At 39.0% G+C, this 24,141-nt stretch overlaps 4 protein-coding genes across 4 annotated transcripts; 1 reads left to right on the plus strand and 3 right to left on the minus strand.

Annotated features, from left to right (window-relative positions):
- Positions 1-262: 262 nt before the first annotated feature.
- Positions 263-12,651, minus strand: MONOS_4351 (uncharacterized protein; the record flags this gene model as incomplete). Its single annotated transcript, XM_067874416.1, has 5 exons — positions 263-5,717; positions 5,829-6,011; positions 6,153-6,212; positions 6,304-6,672; positions 6,879-12,651. The coding sequence occupies 5 exons, from the start codon at positions 12,649-12,651 to the stop codon at positions 430-432; spliced, it is 11,673 nt and encodes a 3,890-aa protein (XP_067734069.1). The 3' UTR covers positions 263-429.
- Positions 12,652-14,104: 1,453 nt separating this feature from the next.
- MONOS_4352 (heterogenous nuclear ribonucleoprotein L-like) lies at positions 14,105-15,213 on the plus strand. The gene is made up of 3 exons (XM_067874417.1): positions 14,105-14,124; positions 14,182-14,482; positions 14,542-15,213. The coding sequence occupies exons 2-3, from the start codon at positions 14,182-14,184 to the stop codon at positions 14,874-14,876; spliced, it is 636 nt and encodes a 211-aa protein (XP_067734070.1). The 5' UTR covers positions 14,105-14,124; the 3' UTR covers positions 14,877-15,213.
- A 135-nt stretch (positions 15,214-15,348) lies between these two features.
- On the minus strand, positions 15,349-15,847 carry MONOS_4353 (uncharacterized protein). Its single transcript, XM_067874418.1, has 2 exons — positions 15,630-15,847; positions 15,349-15,564 (listed from the first exon to the last, which is right to left on the minus strand). Exons 1-2 carry the CDS (start codon positions 15,830-15,832, stop codon positions 15,543-15,545), a joined length of 225 nt encoding a protein of 74 aa, XP_067734071.1. The 5' UTR covers positions 15,833-15,847; the 3' UTR covers positions 15,349-15,542.
- A 1,186-nt stretch (positions 15,848-17,033) lies between these two features.
- Positions 17,034-22,465, minus strand: MONOS_4354 (uncharacterized protein). The gene has a single exon (XM_067874419.1). The coding sequence runs from the start codon at positions 22,400-22,402 to the stop codon at positions 17,597-17,599; it is 4,806 nt and encodes a 1,601-aa protein (XP_067734072.1). The 5' UTR covers positions 22,403-22,465; the 3' UTR covers positions 17,034-17,596.
- Between the last annotated feature and the right edge of the window lie 1,676 nt (positions 22,466-24,141).

Genomic DNA, 24,141 nt, shown 5'->3' on the forward strand with positions numbered 1-24,141 from the left:
TACTTGTTGTTTCTTTTTATTAATTTATGATTATTCCACATGCAACTGCCTTGGAAATATTTTACAAAAAATTCAATATAGAGATAATTTTACTGAAATGAACAAGATCAATGTGAATGCAAGGATCGGGTTTCGCACTAAGGATCGGCTTTGGCACCGACTGTATTTGTGTTTAAGAAAAAATTTTAACTTTATCGCTTTTTCTTGAAAATATCTCCATTTTTCAAAACAAGTTGTGCTTTATAAGAAAAGATAAAACAAATTATTCCATCGTCTTCCAACAGTTTTTTTGAATATTTTTCGAACAACTATATTTGGCAAAAATATAATTTATTAATTCAAAAGAAACAAGCATACAAAACATTTTACAAAACAAAAAGGGGAAAATGAAATGACAATCTTATTAAAAATAGATGAAATGATTGAGTTTTATTTTTTTGAAGTGAGTGTTCCAAACAAAGAAGAGCGACCTGTTGGGGTTGTTGCCCTTTTTTGCCCTGTTGATTGTTTTTGCTGGGTAACTATCGACGCAAAAACTCCTGGTCTAGTTGTGATAGTTGATGTTAATGAAGATGAAGACGAAGGTGTTGTTGAACGTGAACAAGGATATCCCCCTGTTTGCTGTGAATCTAATGTTGATGGAGAAGACAACGTATGAGTCCCAGCTTTGCTCTGCAGTCGATTGACTGACAAAGCTGGAGAAGGTTGATATGATGATGCAGCGACTTTTGTATTCATGGACTTTGTATCCAATTTTCCATCATCATTAGAAGAAGAAGATTCTGCCTGTGCGACTTGCTTTTGTTCCTGCTCAGTCATCTCACGCAAATGTAGAGGTAATCTAGAATTTCCACTTTCCTTAAATAACCCACCAACAATCACAGTTGGTGTTACACGTTTTGGAGGTGAACTAGATGCTCCACCAGAAACTGTTCCACTTTGCAAAGTAGATGCTGCACCACTTCCATCTCCAATTGCAGATAAATATTCCAACCCTGACTTTGTTGCACTTGGCTGCTGAGTCAATCTTGCTTCCATTTCGCTTAATTTTTTCCGCAAGTCATCATTTTCCCTCCGTGCTGCCTGTAGTCTATCAGCCAAGCCATCATGCCTTCTCTTCCATATAACCAAATCATCCATCTGACTCTCTCGACTCATACTTCCACTGCTTGCCAGACGCATTGATAGCGACGAAGAAGGTCTATCTTTTGCATCAGTTACTCCTCCAGTGCCTCTTGTCCTGTACACGCTCATTGAAGTCGCAGATCGTGTTGTATGTGGAGTAGAAGCTCGAGTGCGTGCTGGTGAACTTGATTGCGAGGAGGAACCCAAAAGCATTGAACTTCCCTTTTGCTCATCATTTGAAGTTGCTGAACGATCAGGAAGATCTGAGAGTGTATCGAGGAAAGGAGAAGAAAGCTCATCTAACACTCCTCCACCCCTTCCAGTTCCAATGCTTACCTCAGCTCTTTCATCACCTCCAGCTCCTCCACCAATCCCACTAAGTCCTGTTGACTCAAGCCAACCCCGAATCTCGTCCAGCTTGTTCATTGCATCTTCTTTCACTCTTTTTTCTTGCGTGATAATTTTCCGAAGGCGTTGTATTTCTTTCCCGAAATGCTCTTCAATTTGTGAAGCTGTCTTTTGCGCTTTCACTTCTGATCCTTCTGCAATTTTCAGTTCGTTTTCTTTTCGTTCCAACTCCAAATACAGCTTGTCAATATCCACATTGCTCCATCGACGATACTTTGCAAGCTGTTCTTCAAGCTGTTTCAGCACACGAGACTTTGTTGCTTTCCATTCCATCAACTGTGTTTTGTTTCGACTCTGCACATCCAAATCATACTGCACCGTTTCCAGCTTTGAAACAGCATCATTCAGTTTAGTATTGCTCTGTTCCAACTGCAGCTCAAGCATCCGAATCTTTGCATCTCGTTCTTGTATCGATTCAAAGTTCTGTTCTCTTTCGAACTCTATTGCCTTTTCCAATTCTTCTGTTTTCTGCGACATTTGCTTCTTCAGCTCAAACTGCGAAACACGCGATTCGTTCTCCAATGTGGCAACTTGTTTTTCGAGTTCTGCATTACTTTGCCTAAGTTGTACCAACTCACGTGTAACGTCACGATTCCCAAACACGCTCGAAGTTCCACTAAGAGCACCGGTGCCAGAATTTACATATCGCTGCTGACCGTGGCCAGATGCATTCGCAGATGTTATAGAAGGTGCAGCTCCTGGAGCAGGCGATGTTGTTCTCAATCCTTTTGCAACGTCTCTGAATCCGCTGCCAGGAGCATAAGGAACAGTACCTGCAGCACTAGAAGATCCAGCCATACTTCCGCCAACTCCACTTCCTGCTGCTCCAGTTCCAGTAGATGCGACACTTATCTTATTCAGAGAGTCCATTGTGAGTTGATGCAGAGTCAAAATGGCACTGTTTTGCATTTCTCCTTTGTACTTTCTGAAGTTACCTTCAGCAGCGAGCAGCTCTGCCTGCAACTTAGAGATAAGATCATCATATTCCATTTTCACCTCTTTCCGTATTGCCTCATCTTGTAAGCTCAATGTTTTCTCAAGTTTAGTTACCATATTTCTCAGTCTTTCTATTTCAAACACAAAATTCACTGCTCTCTCAGCTATCTCGCTTTGCACTCTCCTTCTCATCATTTGCTCCCTTACAGCTTCCTCTTTCTTCATCACCGTCAGTTCGCGTTCAGCATCGCTTAGACGCTGCAAGAACGCCTCGCCTAACAGCTGGGTTGACATTTGCCCTTGCTTCTGCCGTTCGTCACCCCAAACGCATAGTCCCTGAAGTATATCTTCCATTGATGACATAAACAAAGAGCGAGTGAATAGTATTGCACTGTCATCGTTATCTGTAGTTACAGATATTCCTCTTCTCAGAAGCAAAGACACGGCTTCACTCACAATGCCCACTTTCTCTTCCCATGCTGCATCCTCTGCTGCGGAAGGTAGCATAACAGCTGTTCCCGAAGGAAAGAACGGAACAATCGTTGAGTTTCCACTCGCTGAAGATGATGGCGAATGAACTGCAAGGGGAAGATATGATGCAACTAATGATGATGCTCCTCGTTTGCGACGAGGAATAAGCGAAGCGATATTTGAAAGAGTGTTTCTCTCACCATCGATGCCTGATCCACCAGAAGCAGATGCTATTGAAGATGAAGCGCCAGATGGTAATGTCGCTGTTGGAACTATAGCTGCTGCAGCTACTGTAAGCTCCGATCCAAGCTCAACATCCTTCCTGGCTTGCTCTTCCACAATCTGAGCAAAGAGAATCTCACAATTCATCTCCACAAGAACCATTGCATCAAAAATTAGCATTTTGTCCAGTTCTCTTTTAACCGCATCCAACTGTAGTAAAGTCCATTCTCTTTCTGTAACACCTTCTGGCCTTAAATCTTCAGATGATGAAATTTTCAAAAGTTTCCCATTCATTCCACGAAGAGGACTATCAGAGGAAGTTTCAGCAATTTCTCCTGCAAAATTCGTTTTCATCGATGCAGCATTTGTCACAGACTTTGATGCTGTTTCCCCTCTTGATGAAGTCGATTCTGTTTGCGTTTGGCTCATCGGAGCGTCTTTTTGATTGCTTTCTTCTTCCTTTCGTTCTCTATGCTCATCGAGCCATTTCAATGCGAGTGGAGTAAGTATTGTTTCAATATAAATCTTTGAAGCACGCGCATAATCCTCATTCGTTGCAATCTCTCTTACTCCAAGAACACGCGTCAGATAAGTCTTTTTCATTTGCTGGAGTGCAATTGAATCAACTAGGGACTGAATAATCACATGAAGTTGCTCCAATCCAGCAGCACTGCCATGTCGATGAACTGCAGCTTGATCCAGACAGCTATTCACAGCCATGTCAACAATCATCATCTCTTGCAACACTGCACTACGCTCATTCGCTGGAATGTGTGTGAACAGTGAGCGTAAAGCCTCAATACGTGAAGGATTGTGTGTTGATGCTCCGAGGAATGAAGGGATTGCAGAAGATGGAGGAAGAGAAGGCGACGGTAAAAGAGTCGAAGGAGTGGAGACGTTCCAGAATGGGTTTGAAGGCAGCGATGAATTCAACAGTTGAGATGGAAGCATTACAGAATTTGATGAAGAGAGTGACTGAGGATTTGAAGAGGCATCGTAAGAAGAACGCGAAGAAGAAGCAGAAGTTGGGGAGATATCAATCAGCGCTTCGCTCATCATCGGATGGAATTGCATCTCTGTCATCTGTGCAACAGAGCGCATCTGACCTGGATGTGCAACTGGAGAAGCATGCACAAGCTCTCCTTGAATGATCTCTTCCTCTTCTGTCCACAGAAGCCCATCAAGAAATGCTGTTTCGTCGTCATCGTCGATTTCTTGGCTTGCTTTTCCTTTACCCTTTGTGCTGTTCTGCTTCCCTTTCTCTCCTTTTCCTTCTGCCGCTTTCCGTTTCACCAACATCAGTAATCGGTAGTATGCTGGTCCCAATGCTCCTCCTGCTGCTATCTGCTGTTTGATCATTTCTGCCTTTGCAGCAGCTTGCTCTTCAGGCGACTTCTCATCTTCATCTTTATCTTCTTCTGTTTTATCAGCTCCATCTTTGCTTCCAAAGTTTGATATTTGCTTCGTTTTATCTGCAGAACTGCCCTCGCCACTTTTTTTCGCTGTCTTTCCGATTTCATAATCCATTTTCCCTTGTCCTTCTGCATCTCTTTTAATTGCACTTATCCTCTGTCTTACCTTCTCAAGAAATCGGTTGTCTTCAAACATTCGTGCTGCAGGAGCCTCCAAAACATCTGGAACGCTGATTGCGTTGCGCTTGGGCAAAGACGATGCTGATACAAATGAAGGAAGCAAAGTAAGTGTAGGTGGAAATGTGTAATCTGGAGATAATTTTGGATGAATTGGAGAATAAAGTGGGGAAGTCAGGCAATGAGGAGATGAAATGCAAATAGGACTGTTAACATTTGTGAGTAGTGTGGATGTGAGAAGAGAAAACGGCCCACCATTGTATCGTCCGTATGGCCCATACCATATAAGTGTTTCAACGTCATTGATAAGCGAGCTATATGCTGCTGAAGGTGGGTTATAATACGAAAGCGAAGCTTGGGCGACACCACTTCCTGAAGCAGATGAAGATCGAGTTAATTTCAAATTCTTTGATTTTTGTGCGACTGGCTGAACTGTGAACTTGACTCCAGCATGTTCCCATTCCCCTCCTCCATTCTCAGCTGCTGTCCGAATTGCCGACAAAACAGCAAACGAATTAGTTCCAGTGGCAATGCAGACAGAGCCTTCATCATCAATAAACACACCGCCTCCTCCTTCTCCCACCATCTCAGCAACAGACGGATTCCATCCCCACACAGACAAACCTGCATGCCCAACACCTTTCCCTCCAAGCAACCCTTTCCCAACTGACACTGGCCCATCATTTCCTGGCCAAGGAGGGTTCATCTCTGCTCCGCTGCTCCCACTGCATCTGCTTCCTCCTTCAGTACCTGTCAGTGTGTTTCCACCACCGTAAGTTCCATGACCCTCTCCGCTTGTCCCACTTCCGCTACTGTGGCTGATCCATCCGCCTTCTGCACACAGTGCTCCCCAGCCAGGGCATTGCATCGAATGTGCTGCAGATTCATAGCTGAGCGAAGGCGGACACATCGCAGCTGGAAGGTATTTTCGCATGAGATATAAGTTCTGAATAATAGCTTGATGCTCTAAATAAAAAAGAAAGAGAAAGACAATTATTAATAAGAACGAAAAATATAGAAATTCAATGAAAATTAAGAGGGAAATTCTGATTATTTTCTTCTTTGTCTCTTGCACACCATTGTTGCTTGCTGCAGATGCACTTCCAGTGGAACTTCCGACAGCAGAAATTGCCAGCGAGGCATTTGGATTGGATGCAGCACCTGAGCGTAGAAGATGCTGGATTTGCTTCTGCTGCGAAGCAATCAGGTCTTTCAATGTCATTCCGAGTGCTGAAGAATCTGCTTCTGGATCTGCCATGTCTGTTGAAGATGTTTGGATGAAAAATGTTTTCGCATACGAGATTCAATGGTGCGGAAATAGAATAACAAAATATTGAATTTAAGATGTATGCAATTCACAACAACAATGAAAAATGGATGAATTAAGTGAAAGAAACATACCAATAGAGGATGTGGAGGATGCATTGCTTCCCATTCCGCCATATGGAAGTGAAGAAGCAGCTGTATATAAAAAGAAAAACCAAACAACGAAAAGAACAACGATATCGAATCACAAATAATCAATTCACAGAAAAACAAATGACAAGCAAACATATTCCAGAAGAAGATTGAGCAGAACTCATCGAAGTGAACGACACGCCAGCCGCTCTTCGAGCTGCTCTGATGCGCAATAGGGAATCCTGATATGGCGAAGGGGCAAACGGAGCATCCCCCAAAACAGCTAAATCTGTTGGCTGGTTGATCTCCCTTCTCCGCAATATCTGTGCCAGTTGTGCTGATGCTGCCTCAGCGTTGCTGCGCCCCATTCGCTGTGCGGCAAGACGGGTCGAAGCAAAACCTGATGGTGTTGATGGAGTGGATGCCATCTGACTGGAAGAGGAGCCCGTTGGAGTCAGAAGCGAAAGGTGTGCAAATGATCTGTTTGTGCGCATTCCTAATGGAGAAGGTATTGCAGTTAGTTCTGATTTTCAAACAATTTATTTCAATTCAAAGATTGCAAAAACAGAAATATTGAAAAATCAGTAATTATCAATCGAGTTGAAACAGAATTCAAAGTGATCATTCGAAGCAAACAAAAATTTGCTTTTTGATGCAAAAACAGTAACATCATCAAACATTTCAATACTAAAATAAAAACATAAAGGTTAAATTCAACTCTCTTCAAACCTGTTGCAGATGACATTCCTTGCTGCCCTTCTGATACAAAAGAAGCTGCTGGAAACAACTCAGGATGCCTCACCATGAGCTCTCTGCCAAATGGCCCTGAAAGAATGTCCATTCCAGATATTTCAGTTCCGGCAAACGGAAACGGAGGCACATCAAACGGAGATTGCATTGCTGAAGCCGAACGATATGCATCCGCACCCATCTTCCCTCTTTCGCTTTCAATCACCGCTTGGGCTGCCGACAGAAAGTGTTCTGTACCTTCCATCGAAGAGAAGTTTGTGTTGTTGGTTGACTGAAAAACTGATGGAGGAGAGAAAATCTGATGGATGCGCATCTTTTCCTGGCGAAGAAAAGACGCCAATGAATTATTTTGTCTTGACAAAAAGGCCTCCTCTAGTTGACTAAAGAAGAGTCCGAATAACAGGTCATATCTTGTCCTCTCATCCAACAGAAAAGCGCAAACAAGAAATGGATCGCTGGCAAACGGAAGCTGATCTAGTTGAATTTTCAGGGAGTCTAATTCTGTAGGCAGCTTGCTTGATGATAGGACATTTCCATTCATTCCTGTTGCTGTTGTGGATGTGGATGATGAAGATATTGATGATGATGAACTTGAAAGCGAAGATGAAGAAGAAAAGTTATTCATATTTCGAGTATTAGCAAGTGAAAGTGCTCCCAACGAAAGACTGCTTTTCGAAGTTTGTATTCCGTTTGCTGCTTTGAGGGGGTTTAGCTTCGCAGCAGCTGCCTGCTTGTCCAAATCATCCAAATTCATTTTATCAATTACACTTGGATTCGCAACAAGATACAGCGCTGTTGAGTAGATATGCAGCTCTCTTAACGCAAACAGGAGAAAGACTGCAGCGCGCATATTGTGCAGCGTCATCGCATCTTCTCCAATCCGGAAAATTTCGCGCTCATGTGGAACGTACCATACATTGGTGAGGTTGTCTCCAACAAGCAAGTTCTCAAATGGCGTTGAAACATTTGCTCGATGATTATCTACAGTCCTTCCAATCAGATCGTCAGCTGTCATTGAGCCGCACACAAATGGAGAGATGTTCGGAGATTGAGCTAACTCCATTCGGAACTCCCGCAGCATCTGTGAATGCTGTACGCGAAGGGCAAACATTGCCATATCCTTCCACATGTCTGAACAATATCCTTGAATCATGTCAAACTTCAGCTGTCTCAGCCTTTTTGAAAGTTCACCTCTTCGTTCCCTTCTCATAATCGATGCGACTCGTTCACTGTATCCTTTCAGTCTCAATTCTCGTACGGACAATTTTCGCGAATTCAACGGAACGAAAAAGGATGATGCTTCTCGCAGAGCTAATCGTTCCCAACGATTTAGCTTTTTCATTTGTTCGGCTGTTGACAGCTGCACAGCAGATGCAGACGAAGCTAAGAACATTTCTGACCCATCTTCAATTCCATTGGCAATATTATCTTCCACACCTGATTGTGTTGCTGCAACAGAAGTCAAGAATGTCTCATCTTTTGGTATCAACCCAACTTCCTCTTCTTTCTCTTTCAGAAACACGAAAAATTGATCCAACGGAATCTGATTGTATTGAACAACAATCTCCAACATGCATCGCTGAAGCACTTGCACTTGAACTGCATGGCGAAGATCGGTCAGTCCTTGCTCTCCAAACACCTTTGCACATCCAACAAACGAGGAGAAATCGAAATCAGCCAAATCTGGATCGAACTCTGAAATAGCAAAGTTCACATGCACAGTTGATGTGAATCCCTGAACCAGAGAAGCGACAGGACTTTTTGTTGAAAGTGACTGTGGTGATGGACTACTTTGAGGAGAGTATGCATCTGTTCCCAGTGGCTGTGGTGCATTTGAAGATAAAAGTTGAGGTGATTCGCCAGGAGATATTGGAGGAGATGTGCCAAAACCTTCAATCTTCTCAATACCATCATCAACTGATGCTAGACTTACAATAACCTTTGCAGGATCTCCATGCTCTCGATGCATAAATGCTGCAGCACTGTTTTCTCTGGACAAATTAGATCTTGATTGAGATGGCGTCATTGCCTGAGTGTTAACTGAAGCAGCGATGGATGCATTGCATTCTTCAAAGTTGATTGGATCCAATTCGAATCGTCGAACACGCAACCCGACGCACTCTGCCTGCTGTTTGTACACTCCAAAGAGCAGCTCTGTCACTTTGTGTGCATACAACAATTCGTGTCTCAATCTCACTGCTTCCAAAGCATGTGTCAGTGCAACAACAGAAATCATGCTGATTTGTGTTAGCGATGCAAGCGATGCATTCGCCGTGGACTGCCCTGATGCTGTATCAAAGAATGAAGAAAGCTTAAGCTTCAGAATCTTCAATGTGTATTGCATTCGGTTTGCATCGTAACTGCTTGTGCTACTAAATGAATGAAGGGCAGCAGATGGTGAGTCAGCATTCTGAACAAGAGATAACGATGATGGAGTTTGCACAAAACCAGAGGCAATCCGTTCGGCGTTTGCAGCTGCATCTCCTCCAGCTTCTGTTTCATCAACTCTTTCCTCTTTTAATTTGTGCGTTGAATCCGATTGCGCAATGCCATTATCCTGTGTCGCAGAGTTAGCTTCTATTTTTAATCCACTCACACTTCCTCCTTCTCCTACAGACATAATTCTGTCCCGAGCAGTATTTGCCTTTGATCCAAAAGGAGTGAACTCAGAATCCAATGAAGCAACAAAAGTATCAACTGCAGCACATATTCCAACAGGATTTTCAATCACATCTTCGTTTGAAGCAGCTTGAACAGAAGGGTGAACGAAAGCAGAACGGTCCAGCTCAACATATTCAGTAACTCCTCCGTTTGGCTCCATTCCTTCCGGAGTCAGTGAAGGTGTAGTAGCAGGAGATACACCGCTTCCAGCTGCTTGTGAAATGCTGGGCCTTCTTGTCATCTCTGCAGTCGCAAGAGTCGTTGATGGAGATGCCTCAGTAACAGCACTTTCATCCTTTTCAAACCGCACCCAGCTGACAATCGCCTGCTGTAAAAGTGCTGCATGGAGTGACAGTGTTGCTAACATTGTTGCTGGATGATGCAATTGCACGAGTTGGTTAAATGCTTCTTCCAACACTGCCGGAATGTGTCTCACCTGTGCGATGGACTGTGGAAACTCGAAGGGAGCAAACGGATGGCCACGAGGAATAAGTGTAATATCTGTGAGTTTATATACATCCAGCGGTGGAAGTGGAAGGCCAATTGTGGCATCTGTTGAAAGCTGTGAGAATGTCGAAGACACTTCGCGAGAAAAGCGCCGCTCGTCGTTGATCATACGTGACATCACTGCATGAAGCAAGTTGAACTGCATCTCCAGACAGATGATCTCTGTCGCATATGAATCCACAAACGATTGTGCTGACAAGTCAATTCGTGGGCGGAGTGCAAGCAGATCAATTATCAGTCGAGCCAGTGCCTTCCTCTCGTTCGGATCGCAGCAGCACTCGTACGCTTCGACATACAAATCAACAACCTTCCGCTTGGAACGCTGGAAGAGCGCCTCACATTCGAGAATATCAGACAGCATAGCCTGTCGATCGAACAGCGATGACGTCTCTCCAAACAGCTGCTCCTTCAAACGTTGAGGAAGAACTGGCCCACTTTTTGTGGTTGTCATGTGAAGTGAGTCAAACAGATCATTCATTTCTTTTGAGATCTTCGCTGATAAGAAATGTGACACAATGCGAAGAAGTTCTGATTCCAAATGTGTCATCATTGTTATTGCTTCCTCATACAGAATAGTCACTCCATGGCAATCTCTCACTATCATCCGCTCTTTCTCACCCAGCTCGCATATGTCGTCTCTGTGGATCAACCCTTTCAATCCTCTCATCTGCAGAGTAGTCAACTGTGGACACGTCTCAAATGTTGCTGGGAGAACTGTCTGAATTGTTGTTCCTTCAGATGCAGAAGATCTGCTGCTGTTGCTTCGACGTGTTCCACTTCTTGTTCTCATACCGCTACCACATCCTGTGCTTTTTGCTTCATTGAATCCAAATGTTGTCGTTTCTGGTGTTGTAAATAAGGTGAATGCGGAAGAAATAGGAAGAGCTTTTGTGTTCTCGCGTGCCATAAGCTGTGGTGTTTGAATCATTGGATTGAGGTTTGGATCTTCAACAATATTGACATCAAGCGGCGCATGCAGCAGAAAATCAACACTATCATTGGAGATTTTTTTGGATGATGACGAGCCACTAGCGTTTCCTCCTCTTCCACCGATAAATCGACTGTTATTATTCTCATCCAACAACTCATCTTCATCTCCACTATCCCCTGAGCCATCGCCTCCTTTTCTTTGTCCATGGGTGCTTGGATCAAACTCACCTGGCAGCTTTGTTTCACATTCCCACGGAAATCCTAGTGCATCCAGTGTGATCTTTCTTTGGATAGATGAGAAGTAGTTCATCAAACTCAGCAGACGTTCTCTCATCTCCACACACCGCGCATGGCGCAGAAGATACATTGCAATCAACTTCCTCTTTTTGAGCCTCTTCACTGAACCGGTCGCTGTTTCAGTTGCACCTGCTCTGAAAGCTCCTCCGCTTAGACGAGAACCACCTACTGAGCTTATGGCGCTGGATCTCCCACTCCTCCTTCCTCCACCTCCATCAACACCAAATTGGATGATAACGTCTTCTTCATCTTCTCCTTCTTCATCCTCTCCGGAAGCAGATTCAGCACCTTTGATGCCAGAGTCTCCTCCAATCACTGAATGAGAAATTGCCTGTGATGCAGTGTCAGTGAACAGTCGTTGCTTCTCTGCAATTGCTAAATTCTCTTCCAAATTTCTCCCCACAAACGAGATGGACGATCCAGCCATGGACGAACCAGGTGTTGTTGCTCCGCTTCCTGCCATTCGAGCGCTTCTACCTCGAGTGCTTGCTGTTGTCGACCCAGGTGCTGATACCAGTGGAGAGTTGGAAACTGAAGTAGACAGTGAAGGTGATGAAAGTGGAGAGGGTGACAGAGAAGCCTGAAATGAAGCTAGTGCGGTCTGTCGCGCCATGATGGCAGTGGTGATGCGTTGACCATGTGTGTTTGCAAGAGACTTGGCTCGTGAAAGCAGCACATCCAAATCATTGATCTTCAACGACTCCATTTCCACACGCAGAAGTCCATCAATAGAGACTCGTGCCAAAATACCCTGTTGATAGTCCTGCCTCTGCGAGATATGAGGCAGCGGGGCATATGGCACCCATGGCGAAGTCTTAATGAAAGTGTGCTGCAATCCATAGCACTGCACATGCTGCTCACTTGGCGGAATCATTGACGAAGTTGGAGCTCTGCCTTTTCGCGTCATAAACGAGTCTGAACGCACATGAACATTCGAGCTATTTCCCTTCGATCCATCTCCTCTAACTTTTCCATCTCCATCTACTTCTCCTTCATCTTCACCGTTCTCATCTCCGTCTTCTCTGCCTCGTCCTTTGCCTGTTCTCTTCCCCTTTCTCTTGCCTCCATTCCAGCCACTTCCATAGCTGCCATCTGCGTCAGCTGTAGCGCTTTCAACACTCTGTGACAATGGCACAAACAACTCACATTGAGAATACAATGGATAAGTTGAAGACCTCTTCTGCTCAGTAACAAGATCAGCAAATAATCTGGCTGCTCGAAATGAAAATCCTTCGCTCAAAACATCGCGTGGGGTGTCTGCGATGCCAAATGCACGGCCCAGTTGATACAACACAGCATCGAGTGAAAGTGTGTCGCTGATGAGAACTGGGATGGGAGTCTCAGTTTCTTCTTTCATCTTCTCACTTGCTCTCTTTTGGGCGTTGTAGAAGTCGGATTCTGAACGATACGGACGGATAACACTATCTGAAAACATTCAAATAAAAAGATCAGAAAAAAGAAATTAACACTACAATAGACAAATAATCAAGCATGCCACTTTGGCTTCTTTGTTCTGTCGTCTCGTTTTGACTTGTCTGACGTGTTCCTTTTGGCTGATTGAAAATCTGTTGAGCCCTTGAAACCACCTCATATCTGTGCGTATACGGTAGCCAATGCAAAACAGCCAGAAATGCATTTAAACGCTTCGATGTTCGCGCAGAAAAAACAGTTTCTCGAAGCATGATTCGAAGATCATCTGGATGAATGTATTGAAGAAGGTTATCATCCAAGTTACCGAATGAAGTGGTATTTCCGCTGGATGACCCTGACGAGGATCCAGAAGAGCCTGATGATTGAGATCCTCCACCACCTCCAATCTGACGACCCATTCGACGAGACGATGTTTTGAGAGTTAGTTTTGGTGTTGATCCTTTTGGGTTGCTTGTATCACTTGAGGCAGATCCCTCAGCCAAAGATATTGGTCTATAAAATCTTGCTGAAAGGGATCCTTCTAATCTCCGCAATCTCATCAATGCATCTTCATATTCCATATCAAATCTTTCCAATCGTGCAACAAATGCAGGGAATGAACGCTGATGCATTGAGTTTGCCGTGCAAAATCGTGTCCATCGCGCCAAATAATTGCATTTCTGTTGAATAATTTCAAACTTTCTGCTTTGGTAATACTGCAGCAAAATTTCAAAGATCGTATTCAGAGATATTTGTGGCTTAATCGCTGATTCAATCTAAGAAAAATACATATTTTTCCATTTCAAGAGAAATATCATAGAATGAAACAAATAAATTATAAAATTGTAGGACATACTTCTTCTGCGTATAAATCTGATTCGATTATAGGAGGTTCTGGAAATTTGACTTGAGAAAGAGCTCTTAAACAATATTCACGGTCACTACGAAAACGCTTCAACTCTGGAAGTACTATTGGAGGTCTGGCGGATGCGTTTTTCAATTTTCCACGTTGATCATCTCGATCTTTAAGCAACGTCTTGCAATTGTTTGCCAAAGTTTCCAGTTTAAATTCGAGCTCTCGCTGGCTCAGAGACAATGCCTTATTGTTCCAATCTGTATAAGCAAGAGAGCTAGGATATTTTTCATGTAACAGTCTTATTTGCTCCTCCTCTCTATCCGCCCTCATGCAACAAAAATGTTTTTTAATTTTTGAATGATTGATCCTGCCCATCGTTACGTGCATTCATTCATGAAATTTTTTGCAACAGGTTTGTAGTTTAATTCTGAAAGGTTGTAATTTTATATATAAAAATATTCCAACAACATTCAAATCCTTAATTTTCTTCATTCTGTTAAATTGTTTAAGGGTTTTTTTCCATAACTTTAGAATTCATAAACTGAATTTATAATATTTTGAAAAGTTTGTTTCCGTTGAGAGTTATTTTTTATTTACACATTTTCATTTTTTAAAATTTAGATGGCTACACGACAACCAACAATACCACCATCAAAAGTTCTTCATATTCGAAATGGCTCACCAGAGCCCAATGAAGTTGATCTGACAGTTATCCTTCCGTTTCTTTCTAATTTTGGAACGGTGATTTATGTTGTTACCATGCCGAAACTTCAACAAGCGCTCGTTGAAATGGATACACTGGAATCAGCACAGAAGGCTGTTTCATATGCCACATCTTCTCAAATCGAAGTTCAAGGACAACTTTATTTCTTGCACTTTTCTAAAAGTCAAAGTATAAACAGAGAGCCTTCATACAGGAGAAGTTTGCTATTTTTAAAGTTTTTTTATTGAATATCAAAATTTGAAAAAATATTTCATCAGCACTTGTTGAACACCATGGAGAAAAGATCCTTCTTGCAACAGTGCATAATCCTCTTTACCCGATTACAATGGATATTGTGACAGCTATTTTGAAGCCATTTAATGTTCTTCGAATTGTTATTTTCCACACTCACGGAATTCAATTTCTTGCGGAATTTGCCACACCAGAAGAAGCACGCACAGCAAAAGATGCACTTGATGGAAGAGAAATTTACTCGAATTGTTGCCTATTAAAGGTTGTTTACTCAACTCAAAGTACAACCTTAAATGTGCGCTACAACACAGACATGACATATGATTTCACACGTCCTGACCTTCCTTCGAAGTCTGCGTAAAAAATCTCACTCTTCCGGAAATATAAGCACAAGAGTATTTTTTACTGACAAGATTGGAAAAGATTCTGCTCTTACGTAAAAAATATTCTTTGCTTGTGGGATCATCATTCATACACCCACACCATCAATCACGAACTCATTCATATCAATGTCACTACATCATTTGACCCATTCCACCAAAGCTGCACATCATCCATTCACATTTCTAAATAATTGTTTCAATAATCAATCCTCCTTTCTATTCCTTATTATCGACTTTGAACGTAATAATTAAAATTTTTTTGATGCTTTTCTGGTATCTTTTTTGAAGTGATTCATTATATGTAAGAATGCGGCTGCTATTTGTTGTTAACGCTTGCAATTTTTAATCTATCGATATAATAATTTTCAGATAATTGAAAACGTTGAGTTTTAAAAATCATCTCCATCAATACAAATAATCTATCCCTGAAAATAGATATATTCGAGTAGATTAAACAATGGCGTTCAAGTTAATATTTATTGACATTTTTTGTGGAAAATACAAAAACTTAAAGAAATAATACACAAATAAAAATTAAATTTGTAGCATAAGAATTAATAACTTATGAGCTACAAATGATACAAATTTTGTGTCACCTAAGATGGTGAAAACGTAAAAGGAATGATATGAATTATTGATAACAGTTATTTATCTTCTTTGATTTGTCTATGAAGTAAAATAATAGCAAAAATATAAACATCAACATTTTCTAAAATTTTTCAAATGCATACGTGCACGTGAAAAGCAAAGCACTTGCAGCGAGGAATATTGAGCTCGCAACAAAGCTGAGATTTCTTGGAAAAGCCGCGAACATTCCCACAAAAGTTGCTGTTTGCGAAGCTGGCCAATACTCTTGATAAATGGAAAACGCTAATGAAGCTAGAAATAACAGGAATAATATTCCTGAAGACACATAAGAGCAAGTTGCACGCATAACTCTGATCTGAATAACCAAAATAAAAGATTTGACAATAAAAATGGTTTCATAAATGTAGTTCTTACTATCGCAAGAAATCAAATTTGATATACATTATATTCTAGCATTCCTTTTGTTGTTTTATCACTTCGTCAAAGTACGAATAGAGCTTTATTTTGTTTTTTAATTATCTAGGGCGGTTTTTTTATCCGGACAAAAATTTAAAATTAAAATATCTCAATAAATATTCAATATTAAATTTCAGAAATTTGCATAGTTGTATATTAGTATATATGACATCTATTCATATCCAAATTTTTATTTGTTGTGCTGTATTTATGAAGAAATAAATTAATTTTATTTCAGAAAATCTGCCTTTTGATGAATTTTTCTATTTCAATAACACGATTCAATTCATCTTTTAAACACACAACTTATTTTTTCATGATATAAACAATTTTGGCTATTTTTTATTTTCGGCAATTTGCTCGTTTGGACTGAATAAAAATTTGTCATTTCAAAAAAGCATTGTCAATGGGACAACTTAAAAAATATTTTTCATAAAATGCAGGAGCATCTAACTGAAATCAACACTTGCATTAATTAATATATTAGTTATATAAAATTTCTTTATTGATGAAATTTAAAATGATTCAGTGAAGATTTTGTAAATGCAATTTGTTTTTTTAATTGATGATTTTCGAATACATTTTATTAAAATTAGAATAATATTGATTTTATGAAATCTTCACTGAACCATTATTATTATTACATTGTGGTAAGTTTATATAACTAATATATTAATTAATGCAAGTGTTGATTTCAGTTAGATGCTCCTGCATTTTATGAAAAATATTTTTTAAGTTGTCCCATTGACAATGCTTTTTTGAAATGACAAATTTTTATTCAGTCCAAACGAGCAAATTGCCGAAAATAAAAAATAGCCAAAATTGTTTATATCATGAAAAAATAAGTTGTGTGTTTAAAAGATGAATTGAATCGTGTTATTGAAATAGAAAAATTCATCAAAAGGCAGATTTTCTGAAATAAAATTAATTTATTTCTTCATAAATACAGCACAACAAATAAAAATTTGGATATGAATAGATGTCATATATACTAATATACAACTATGCAAATTTCTGAAATTTAATATTGAATATTTATTGAGATATTTTAATTTTAAATTTTTGTCCGGATAAAAAAACCGCCCTAGATAATTAAAACTTTGATTAAAAATGTACCATTTTAAAAAAGAAAAAAACAGAAGTGAATTTAAATTTATTCTGTTGTGGCTTAAAGAAAATTAAAGTCAAAAATTTCTAACACCACGCAAATTGATTTGTCGCCATTCTCAACAATTTGTTGTTAAAGCAGAATGAACAGCGTAAATATTAAAAATCTAATAATGAAAGGATATACAAAAAACCTCTAAATTTAAATAAAAGCAAAAACATGACGGAAGGGTATCACTAACCCCTCCACGCCATAATGTCATGACTTCAATTCATCAACAGCAATTAATCATCATCACAGAAGACTTTTGCATCATGCTTTCATCAATGAAAGCTGGATTGAATATTTGGTGAAAAAGAGTGATTAATCAATCCATCTTTTCATTCTCTTTTGATGGCATGATTCATTCGTTATTTCATTCACATTAACATCATTTATTTTATTTCGTTCATCTACACTCTATAGTGCATCATGAACTCAATAAATGTTCGTACTGTATACATTTTTTGTGAAAGAAATAAAGAAAGAAATTTCCTGCTTTGCTTGTTATATATCATCGGATTCTGCAGGATTCTTCTCTTCAGAGATGCTTCCATTCAGCTCGGTGAAGTGATCATCAATGTCGCCAAATGAAACATCAACACTTTCGCTGTTTCCATCAATTCCATCATTTCCATTGCTTTCATCGCTTTTATCGCTTTTATCGAGTCCAGTATTTCCAGTTGTCTCATTCCTTCCAGCATTTCCAATTTTACCATCATTCCCAGTACTCTCAATATTATCAGTATTCTCAGTACTCTCAGTTTCACAACTGCTTTCGTCAACAACGATGCCAATTTCATTATTCAACAATTTTTGAGCCTCTCCCTCTTCCTTCTGGAGTGGGGCATCACTTCCTTTGTCCTTCGTCTCATCAGACAGCAATGAATGCGGTAAGTTATCAGCCTTTTCGCAAAGGTATGAAGGATGGTCAGTCGCATCACAATGCTCACAGACAACAAAAACATCAGGAAGAGAAAACTGCTCAGACACCTCGTGCGAATCCTGCTGTTTCAAAGAAGATTCATTTGCTTCAGAGTTAATGCTATTTTCAGTAAAGCACAAATCATTAGATGCAAGTTGGGTGTGTGAAAGACTTGTAAATGGCACAGCAGCCAAAGAAGAAGATAGCCCCTCTGTTGAAGAACCCAGCAGCGCTTCATCTTCTGTAAATGGAAAAGAATTAAGAATTTTGCCCAATCCAGAAATTTCCCCGTTTTCAATATCATCAAATAGGAAACTCGAATAAGACCCAAAGCCAACACTGTTCTCCTCGCTGCTGCAGCTCAACGCATTCTCTCTGTCAAGTATCGACCTCAGAAAGTCGTCTGATGGATAGTGCGGAGATGCCTGCTGCATCTGAAATGAACCTGAATTTGCTATTCTATCTGCCGCCATCGTCTGCTGCTGGTGAAGTGTGGACTTATTCTGTGGAGTGTTGTCAAATAGAGATGAGGTTTCATGCTCAGACGGATCAGACGAGGCAGAAGAAAACAGCGACGGAGACTCAGTTGTTGGCGAAAGACCAGATGTGTCAAAAGAATTAGGCATTAATGAAGGAGATAGTTCATTCGTTGTTGTTGTTGTTGTTGACGCAGATGCTTTTGGCGATGTCACTTTAGGCAAGCTTAATGAAAACAATGAGACATTCGTTGAATGTTCTTTTTCTTCAATAGCGTTTTGATCCAAAACGGAATTTTTGGTGAAAATAGAAGATGATAAACTTGAAGGGTTAATATGTGGAGGTGATTGGAACAAAGATTTCTCAGATGAGGAATGAGGTAAAGAAGCCTTTGTATTTGTGAAAGAAAATGCTGATTGCACTCCTTTCTGGTCAACTGGAGAGAGCGGAGACGAAGAAAACGAACTGTCGTTTGAATCCTTATTTGGCTGAGTTGTTGGGTTGGAAGATGAAATATCTTCATTATCAAAATATCGCCCAGTGTCAGCTAATTCATCCAATCTGGGCGCATTGGAAAGGTTGATAGCTTTCCCTGCGCCATCGTTCTGTGGCAAAGCATTGCTTATCAGCGGAAGTTTATAGCGAGGAACAAACACACTCGCATTAGACGATAAATTCATTGATCCAATTGAAACCTTTGATGGTGATGTTTTCGTCTCTTTATCGCTATCCTCTTCAGACAAAATCGACAGAGACTTCTGAAATCCACGTGGTAATCCATTTATGCTAAACTTATTAGAATCAGGCGCCTGAAACGAGAAAAGAGGAGGCGATGACATCCCAAACTTTCCATACCGATCTGGTAAATCATCAGAATCAGCATCAAACACAGGGAAAAAAGTGGAAGTCTCGTTTTCCTTTCCAAATGGAAAATGCCCAGTCAATTGCCCTCTTCGTGACATGCTGTCTGTATCAGCTTCAAACAGATCCTGCCGATACATCAGCATCCCCTTGGCCCCCTTGAATTCATTTTTGATTCTGCTGTTACTTCCCGTGCTTGATTTACTATTATACTCTCCTCTCCTGCTCTTTCTACCAGCGCCACTTCTGGTTTCCTCACGAAGCTTTTGACTGACAGAAACAGGTGAAAACTGAGGCTTCCTTTGTGTGTCCAGAATGATCTCAGCAACTTTGCTAGTGATCTGCTTTAACATCTTTTCTTGCATCTTCTCCTGCATCTTCTTCTGCAGTTCTTGTTGAACATTCTTCTGAGTCACACTAAGCTCATCAGACTTAACTTCCATGAAAGCAGAAGTGTTAGATGGATGTATTGTGTCAGGAGATGCACTTGCATAAGGCGTAGAATGGATGCTACTCCTACCATTTTTTTCATCGTTGGCTTTTTCGCTCGTCATTAATTCACTCACCTTCCGCAATTTCTCCGACAGCATCCTCGCCTTGGCAGCACTTCCTTTATTCTTCTTTGATGAACTATCTTTATTGGTCGTGTTGACACTTCGTTTGTTGCTGTCATTTGTGGTACTTTCTGAAATATGTCTAGAATCTTCTCGTGATCCATCCATGTTTCCAGAACTCGTTGCAACAGTCGATTCTGCCGTGCTGGCTTTTTGTAATTGCCTTGTTTCATCAGCCAAAGAACTTTGACTGCTGTCGCTTTCTGTGTCTGAGTCATTTGAAGGCAGCATCGAAACTTTCAATGCTGGACGTTGAGCAAGCAACGGTGCATTTGCATCGGAAGATACAACAAGCTTGCCTTTAGAACTACTTTGCTTTGAAACCAACGGTTGAAAAACTCTTTCATTATCTGCTTTTTGACCGGCTAATTGTTTCATTGACGAAGGTTGCTGGGTGAGTGCATATTCGTTTATTCCGCTGTTGGATACTGTCTGAAGTTGCGGCTGAGCCAACCGACCAGGAACAAACATTGGAGCTGGGTTAGAAGGGAAATACGTCTGAAATGAATTCACTCCAGCAACTTGAAAGTATGGCACCTGACTTGGTGGATACATAAAGGGATATTTGTATGTCCCAGGCATTTGTGCCCCATCCAGTGTTGATTGAGGCTGAATAGAAAATGATTTTGGATTAACAGTTTTAGGCGTTGCGTTTTCACTATCCTCCATTGCTTTTCCATCAGCAGAGTCCGAATAATCAGCCACTCTTGTATTTCTTCCTTTTTTTGCGGACAAGTCTGATTGATCGTCTTGTGCCGTTTCTTTTTCATACGACGATGAGCCAGTCATATAAAATGAAGGAGAAATCGGTGGAGGGTTTGTCAACGATCCATTTTTCTCATTTTTCGCCTGTTGGGATATCTGCAAAAATTCGCCAATTTGATTTGAAGCCTCTGCCTGTCCAGTTGGTGGTAAAGGCAGCGGAGGAAGGCGAAGATTTGATAAATTTGAAGGTGAAGATTTATCTCCTGCTGTGTTTTCATTCGATAGCTTCCTCTCCACTGAAGTTCGCTTTGACTCCTTTGAATTTTGCTTGTGAACAATATTTTCCTTTAAATTTTGATCTTCTTTCTCCGCATCTTCTGATTTGTCTTCTTTTTCAGATTTTTTATGACTTTTTTCTTTTCCTTTATCCTTCTTCTTTTCTTTTTCTTTTTCCTTTTCATTGTCACTTTCTTGTTCTGCTCCTTTTAATTTCGAAGCAGGTTTTTGTTGAACCTCGCAAGTGTTTTGAAATTCCCCTTCTTTAGTTCCAGTTTCATTAGAATTAGTTATCTTCTTTTTCTTTTTCTTTTTCTTCTTCTTCTTTTCAATTACATCTGTATCGCCTAAATCCATTGCTAATTCTGCAAGCATTTTCATTTTTAATTCTTTACGCTGTCGCCTTTTATTTTCTTTTTCTTTCATTTCAGTTCTTTCTTTCAACAAGGATAAAACAAGATTAACCAATGTATCTATTTCTTGTTCATATTCTGAAATAAGTTTGGATGAAGGTGTCGTTTCAGTTCCGCTATTCTTTCCTGCTCCTTTCTTCTTTCTCTTCTTCTTTTTGTCATTCTCCATCTTCAAAAATTCATTCACAAGTTCATCAAGTGACGATGAATTACTAAGTGCTGGGGAAGTAGATGTCAATGAAGAAAATGATGACAACGAAAAAAGACTATCCTGATCGCTGCTGCGTCGATGAATATTATCTCTGTCTTTTAAAGAGTTTTGCTGAGCGGTTTGTGATGCTGACTGTAAATTTTTTTGCATTTGAGAATTTTCCATTGAAGCGAACTGAGATTCTTTCATATTAGCAGCATTCAAAGAAGGATTAGTTTGAATTTGCTGGAGTGCGGAATCAAAAACTTCTTCATGAGTTTTGCGTGACTTATTTGAAAGTCCTCGTGAAGAATTTCGTTTTATTATTTTTATTTTTGTAGGTTTTTCATTTTTTGGTTTTTCATTACTTTTATCCGGTAAATCTGGGAGTGGTCCAAAATATTCATCTGGAAAGGAAAGAGGATCATGTATGCGCTTCCCCTGAATTTTATTTATTGATTCTTGATTGGTGCTAGAAGCAAATGGATCGGCAGTTTTCAGCATTCTATTAGAATTAGTATCCAATTGATTAGCTCTCGTCTCTTCGGAGAGTGATATGTGTTGCTTTATTTTTACACTTCCAACTTCACTTGATAATTTCGTTGAGGTGGTTTCAGAAAATATATCATTATCATTTTTTGGGGAAGTTGAATTCTCGGATAATTTCAACGGAAAAATACGTGCATTAGTCGAATCAATTTCAGGAGTTAAATTTTCTCTAGAAGTTAATGTATTAGTAAATGACCCTGTTTGTAACGGCTGTGACATAGAGTTTATAGAAGCTAAAGAAAATCGTTGGGGAGATTCTTTCCTAATGTGGTCATATGAATTTTTTATATCTCCGGCACTCATATGTGTATAATTGCGTGCCTGGAAGTGGTACAAATATGTCTAATATATAATTATGAATATCGTATCTTTGTTGTTGGGGCATTTATTTGATCGAATTGTTCGTTTTTTATTATGGATCCTCGCTCACAACACATCAAAAGCACATATTTTTTCTTTTTCAATAATATTTAATAATTCAAAATAAATTAGTCCAAATACTTCAATTGAAATGAATTTTGAAAATATGATTAATTCCTTCACTTATTGATTTTTAAGTCTCTAAACCGAAATTTGAGAATATTTATTTTAAAATGTGTTTTTCCTTTTTAAATAATACACCAAAAATTATTTAAAATGAGAATTTTTGTATTCAAAAAAATAAAAATTGCATTCAAAATAATAATATTGCAAACAAAATGAGAACTTTTGAGTTCAAAATGGAAATTTTGTAAACGAATTAATAATATTTACAAACGAAATAATTATTTTTGCATTCGAATTAATTATTGTTGTAAACCTAACTAAAATTAATTCGCACTCTCACCAAATTTTGTGAAAATCAGTTTGCCACTTTTGAATCATAAATAATTTTGTGTTGTCATTATTATTTCGCACGAAAGAAAATTTTTTTGAAATTTTTTATTTTAAAAAGAAAATTTTTAGAATTTGAAATTAGTTTAATTCCTATGAAAACAGAAAATATTTTCTTTTCGAATGCAAAATTATTTATTTCGTTCGAAATTTTTTCATTTCGAACGCAAAAATTATTAATTTGAATAAAAAATTATTATTATGAATGAAATTTTTATTAATTCGATTGCTAAAATTCTCATTTAGAATAATTTTTGGTGCAATAATAATAATAATGAATAATGAATAATAATAATGAATAATAATAATAGTAATAATAGTAATAACTAGTTGCAACAAAAAACATTTGTCAGAAATAAAAAAAAACTCCCACAACCAAAATCAAATTCAGTGTCAACAAATAACAGTAACATGCACATTTAATCTTTAGAAAATGAATTAAATTTCCAAAAGAAAAGGGGAAAAAATTGAAATGAAGAAAATCAGAAACAAATTTTCTTGTCAAGAAAATAAGGTGAAAATTCTCGAACTTCAGATTTTTTTTTTTTGAAAAATAATGTACTTATGATTTATTATTTATGATCAAAAAAGCAAATGAATGTGTTTATTTTTTGCACTTGTGGGATATTAAAGTTTTTTTATAATTATATATAATATGCCTGCAATCGTACATGAAAATATTGGTTTTTTTCTTTTTTTTAAAAGTCACAATTGTTTATTTTTTGAATAAATCAAAAATTTCATATTTTACTCAAATTTCTGTTTCAACTCACGAATCTTTTCAAAAATGTTTGAAATAGCATTGTCAAGAGATATATTCCATATGAGTGAAGTTTGGTATATGTCAACAAAAATTTGAACAAAATAAGAAAATTAAACATTACTTGAAAATTAAACATTTGCAACTTTTCCAAAATAATTACACAAATATGAAAAATATTAGCAACTGAATAAATACATTTTAATGTTCAACCTGTTTCAAATGGGGGAGAAAATGGGAGGAAAAAAGGTTCCCTTTGAAATTCAATCAGCCACGTGTTGGTTCTTAGGAATAAAATACAAAATAAAAAACTTTTAATGAAAAAAAATTTAAATTTCGATGAAAATTGAAATATATAATAATAAATTAAATAAATTAGCTTAATGATTATTATTTAAAAAAATTAAAA

The sequence above is a fragment of the Monocercomonoides exilis genome (genome assembly GCF_001643675.1).
Source record: "Monocercomonoides exilis strain PA203 chromosome Unknown scaffold6-2077815, whole genome shotgun sequence".
Taxonomy (NCBI): Eukaryota; Preaxostyla; order Oxymonadida; family Polymastigidae; genus Monocercomonoides; species Monocercomonoides exilis.

What these genes read in the sequence shown, in the direction of transcription:
- MONOS_4353 (XM_067874418.1), bottom strand. Translation starts at nt 15,832, where the DNA reads ATGCGTGCAACTTGCTCTTATGTGTCTTCAGGAATATTATTCCTGTTA. An exon ending in GCTTTGCTTTTCACGTGCAC is followed by an intron (nt 15,565 to 15,629) that starts GTATGCATTTGA and finishes TTTACTTCATAG; the next exon opens with ACAAATCAAAGAAGATAAAT.
- MONOS_4352 (XM_067874417.1), top strand. Translation starts at nt 14,182, where the DNA reads ATGGCTACACGACAACCAACAATACCACCATCAAAAGTTCTTCATATT. An exon ending in AGAGCCTTCATACAGGAGAA is followed by an intron (nt 14,483 to 14,541) that starts GTTTGCTATTTT and finishes ATATTTCATCAG; the next exon opens with CACTTGTTGAACACCATGGA.
- MONOS_4354 (XM_067874419.1), bottom strand. Translation starts at nt 22,402, where the DNA reads ATGAGTGCCGGAGATATAAAAAATTCATATGACCACATTAGGAAAGAA.